This window comes from Asparagus officinalis, chromosome 4, assembly GCF_001876935.1.
Source record: "Asparagus officinalis chromosome 4, Aspof.V1, whole genome shotgun sequence".
Lineage (NCBI taxonomy): Eukaryota > Viridiplantae > Streptophyta > Magnoliopsida > Asparagales > Asparagaceae > Asparagus > Asparagus officinalis.
The window spans coordinates 35,659,638-35,664,962 of NC_033797.1; the positions used below are offsets into that span (position 1 = coordinate 35,659,638).

The 5,325-nt window shown below is 41.0% G+C and overlaps 1 protein-coding gene across 1 annotated transcript; it reads right to left on the reverse strand.

Moving 5' to 3' along the window:
- Positions 2,662–3,579, reverse strand: LOC109838507. Its single transcript, XM_020406944.1, has 2 exons — positions 3,321–3,579; positions 2,662–3,224 (listed from the first exon to the last, which is right to left on the reverse strand). The coding sequence occupies exons 1-2, from the start codon at positions 3,577–3,579 to the stop codon at positions 2,662–2,664; spliced, it is 822 nt and encodes a 273-aa protein (XP_020262533.1).

Sequence of the window (5,325 nt, forward strand, 5' to 3'; positions counted from 1 at the left end):
AGGTGTGCAAAATATGTATCATAATAAAGTAAATCTGATTAGAAATAAGTAATAAACATAGTAACTATCAGAGTGCTTAGAAAAACATGCACTCAAAAGTGACATGCCCCAAGCCTGCGAGCTCGTTGGTATGATATAAGCCCTGAAAGCTACTGAGTGCAATAGGTGGTTTGGCTCAATCCACTAACAAAATTGACAAGCTAATGTTACACTCGACTAGTTGGACTTACACTATAGACTATTTAATCACTCAATCAATATGTGATGTGAGACTAAATCTTGGGTATCACAATCACCTATCTTAATTTCGCGACGTCCTCATCGCGACATGACAATTGGTCATTCCTAGCATCACCACTGACAATGTTGACTCTAGTGAGGCTTCCATTACGGTACTCATGTAGTGTAACACTCAGTCATGTATAGCACTTAGCTCCACTTACTCCCACATAGCACTTAGCTTCACATTTCCAGCTGACTAACTGCTCTAATACTAGTTGTCACGCTTCTGACTTGCTAGCCCGTTGACGCGATGTAAGCCCTGAGACTCACTGAGTGCAACACGTTGTTTGGCTCGATCCACAACCAAAATTGACAAGGCAATATTGTACTTGACTCTTTGGACTTACATTATATTTAATCATCCAATTAATATATGATGTGTGACTAAGTATTAGAGTATCACAAAAAGAGAGTGTGAACAAGTTAGAGCAAGGGCAGCAAGCTCCTTGCCCCTCTCAAGGCCTATGTGGCGGAAGTCAAGTTTGCAAGCCCTCCAGCAAGCTCCCAAGGAGCTCCTTGCGCCCCCTCTCAAGGCCTATGTGGCTGACGTGGACATTGAGAGCTTGGGAGCTCCCAAGCACTCCACAAATTTGTGGAGCGCTTGGGAGCTCCTAACTGGTAAAGATTTTAACAAAAACTCCCCCACAAGTTCACAGTTGCATAGCTGAAAAAAATAGTGAAATCTGCCCAAAATTGAAGCCAAAAATCAAACCTTTTGTGTGCGGTGCGAACTTCACCTTCGCAGTTGGACGAACTCCGCGGCGAAGTGGATTTGGGGTGGGGTTGCGTCGGGTCGGAGATGATTTGGGGTTGGGTTCGGTCGAAGGAAAGGATTTAGGGGTGGAGTTGTCTGTTGAAGGGAGAGGATGAAGTTTTTTTTTAATTGGGGATTTGGCGTTGTTGAGAGGAATTTATTCACAATGAAAATGACAGTTGAGTGAAAATGAACCATTGAGTGTAATAAATGAGACTGAGTGAAAAAATGAGTTGAGGGTAAAAAATGAACCGTTGAGTGAAAAAATTTCTTACCGTTGAGTTATGAAAATGACATTTGTGGGCTCCATTTTCTTGCTGTTGAACAGTAAAAAAAAACCTCTATAAATTCACAATTCACAATCCACACAACTTTCTCATAAAAAAACTATATATTTTCCTATCAAATTACAAATCAAATGGATCCCTCCCAAAACAACTACTATTCGCAACTCCTTACCGGTGAAGGATCGACCTTATACTCTCCGTTCTATACAGGAGTCGTAGAAGAAGGTCATCCCATCGAGTTATCGCAATCCGCAACACAACAAGTGTCATCCCAAGAAACACCGACCACAAAGAAGAAGAAGGCTTACACGCGGTCCGAAAATTGGACTGTCCACGAGGATAAGCTTCTTGTGTCTGCTTGGCTGAACACGAGCCAAGACTCCATCCAAGGCACGGGGCAACACGAAGATAAGTTCTGGCATAGAGCTAACGACTACTTTATCTAATACTCCACCGATCCAACGAGTCGCACACCAAACCAAATGATGCACCGTTGGTCAACGATTCAACTATCGGTCAACAAGTTCTGCGGGTACGTTGCTCAGATTGAAGGAAGACAAAGATCCGGTACGGGAATTATTGACCAGGTAAATATTTAACTTATATGTTTTTATGTAAATATTTAACTTATATGTTTGATTATTCTAAATTTAACTCTTATGTAGAATGCAGAAGTAAAAGAATTATACCAATCCCTTTATGGTAAGCCATTCGTGTTTGACCATTGCTGGGTTGAGTTGCGTCATCACCAAAAATGGAACCAACAAATGGAAACTTACAATAAGATTCGATCACAGCCGAGAAGAACCACGAACTCTGATTCCTCACCAAACAATTCCATGCCAGCAACCCCCATCGAGTTGAACACTGACTCGGATGATGTTATAGCAAGGCCTGAAGGGAGGAAAGCGGCAAAGCTCAAGAGGAAACAAAATGTGGAAAGAGGTGAATCCGCTAAGTCCATCATGGGAAAGGCTTTCGCGTGGATGAAGCAAACCAACAAAGAAAAAATGGAGTTAAAACAGAAGAAACAAGATGATGATATCATGAAGATCTCTCAACACTCAATTCAGTTCAACGACAATACTTTGAAATGCGTCAAGCAGAGATATTGGAGAGGTGGATGTCCAAGGGTTCTTCCTAATTATCATATATTGTACTCTCATCGCATCCTCATTAGTTCTTCCTAATTATCAAATATTTTCTTGTATTAAATTTATGATTGTACTTGAAGTTGAAAAATTTGGCATTGAATGAAAACAACTTTATTGAAAATGAAATTGGCGTAGTACAACAACTTGAACTCCTTTTCTGAAATTGCATTAGACATAAAGAAACTTAATCCTCGACGATGGATCCCTTGAGCTGCCACAGATGCTCGATCAAATCATTTTTTAGTAATTTGTGTGTTTGCGTGTTCCTGATCCGATGATGATTTTGGATGAACTGGGTTAGAGGCACCGTCTGCACATGAGAAGGTTCAACGACTAATACCGAATCAGTAAAGTCGAAGTTGTTGTCCAATTGACAATCACGTTCATCTTCAACGATCATGTTATGCATTATGATACAAGCTGTCATGATATCTTTTAGCACACAAGGTTGCCAGAAACGTCCTGGTCCACGAACAATCGCAAACCGAGCTTGCAACACGCCAAAAGCTCGCTTAACATCTTTTCTTGCGCTTTCTTGTTGTTGAGCAAAGTACTTATGCTTGTTTCCTCGAGGTGCTGGAATAGTCTTCACTAATGTGGACCACTCTGGGTAAATCCCGTCAGCGAGATAGTATCCCATATTATACTCGTGGCCATTGACAGTATAGTTGCACGGTGAAGCTCTTCCCTCCGCAAGTTGTGCGAAAACCGGTGAACGATGTAGAACATTAAGGTCATTGTGAGACCCTGGCAGTCCAAAGAAGGCATGTCATATCCAAATATCTTTGCTAGCTACGGCCTCCAAAATAATTGTAGGTTCATGAAAATGTCCAGTATACATACATTGCCAGGCAGTTGGACAGTTCTTCCATGTCCAGTGCATGCAGTCAATGCTCCCAAGCATACCAGGAAAACCTCGTTGTGAGCCTTCCTCGAGCAGGCGTGCAATGTCTTCATTAGTCGGTGAACGAAGGTATTCCTCTCCAAAGATGTTGATAATCGATTGAACGAACCTCTTCACTCTCTCAAGCGATGTACTTTTACCGATCCGAACGTAGTCGTCAACAGAGTCAGCGGATGCTCCATACGCGAGCATCCGCATAGCTGCAGTAATATTTTGAAGACTAGATAGTCCTAACTGTCCAGCATCATTCCTCTTTTGGACGAAGTATTTGTCATGTTCGACGACTACGTCGTGGATTCGAAGGAATAACGAACGCGTCATTCTGAACCTTTGACGAAAATAATAAAGAGGATAGGGATTCGAAGGAATAACGAACGCGTCATTCTGAACCTTTGACGAAAATAATAAAGAGGATAGGTTGGTGCATCAGCAAAATAATCTTGGAACAACCGATTGTGACCTTCCAGTCAGTTTCGATTGAGCACGATACGTCGTTTGTGTTGAACTGAAGTTGAACATTTCTCTTGTTCTTCTTCCTCAACGACAACAACTCCCATAAGAAAGAACGTCTTCATCATTTCATCATCGCTAGAGCTAGATGAGCTAGACATTTTATTATGGGAGATGATGGGTTGAGGAGAGAAGCCGTTGAATTTTATAGGAATCAGTCGGTTGACGGTCAAAGTTTGCGATACCTCGAACTTCGTGCCCAACCTCGAAAACCGTGGGTTACCTCGAAGACCATGTGCATTCCCTCGAAAGTCGCGGGTTACCTCGAAGACCATGGGTTGCCTCGAAGACCGTGTGCGCTCCCTCGAAGGCCGTATCCAACGGTTAGAAATAAAATACAAGAGGTTTAAATATAATTAAAAGTAATGCGTAAAATATTAAAATAGAAGAGAGGTTTTTTGATATTGTTGGAGCTCCTAACTAGGAGCTTATTGGAGCTCCATAAAAGAAGGAGTTCCTCCCAATGCTTAATTTGTTAATTTTTTATTCTAAAATGTTTGAGAGCTCTTGAGAGCTTGCTGGCTAGGACTCCCAACTGAGAGATTGCTGCACTTGCTCTTAATATTAATTAGATTACAATGTGGGGTTTTACTTGCTACTTGTGGAGCACAGTGTAGGGTTAGGAGTGTACTCCTTGCTATGTAATCAATCCTTTTTTGTGTAGTGGTATGGCTAGGGCCTCATCCTGTAAGGTGTCAACATCATCCTTTTTCTCAAAAGAAAAAATCTTTCCTTTTAGTCTGTGCGCATATTCAACGCCTATAAGAGGCAGGTTCATATTCTCTCCGGTTAGACATCACTCGGTTAAAACAATAAAAGATTGAAAAAGTATGATATTCGGTAATATCATACCTTCAATCATTTATATTCAGAATAATTAGTGTCAACCTAAAAGTATTCAATTACAGCTTAAAAGTATGATGTTCGATTCTATTCAGAATGTAAATTGATCTTATGGAAACACCAGGTATGCCACATCTGAAGTGATCTAAACATTCAACACTACGAAAGTCGCCAATACGAAATTGCCGCGGCGCCGCACACCGTGAGCACGACAGTACTCACAACTTGCAAATGGGGCTTTAGGCAACGAGGGTCCAGCCAAAATTGTAACCGTCGCATGACTCGCATGACAACAAAAGAGCACCAAATTAACAAACGCCGTCATCTCTAGAAACAAACGATATACAGTGTCAATTTCGTAGCTAGTACACAAAAAAGAAATGAATTATGCACAGAAATTAATGCAAATAAGGGGGACCCATGAGCTATTCATTTCTCTCTATCTCTCTCCTCTCTTATAGAGTGCCCATGGGCACTCTATAGAAAAACCGTATATAATATTACGATTTGACATATGTTATTATCTATGTAAAAGGAACACTAATTAGTGTCATTTTCACATTGGAAAGTAATTAAATAAAATAACAGAAG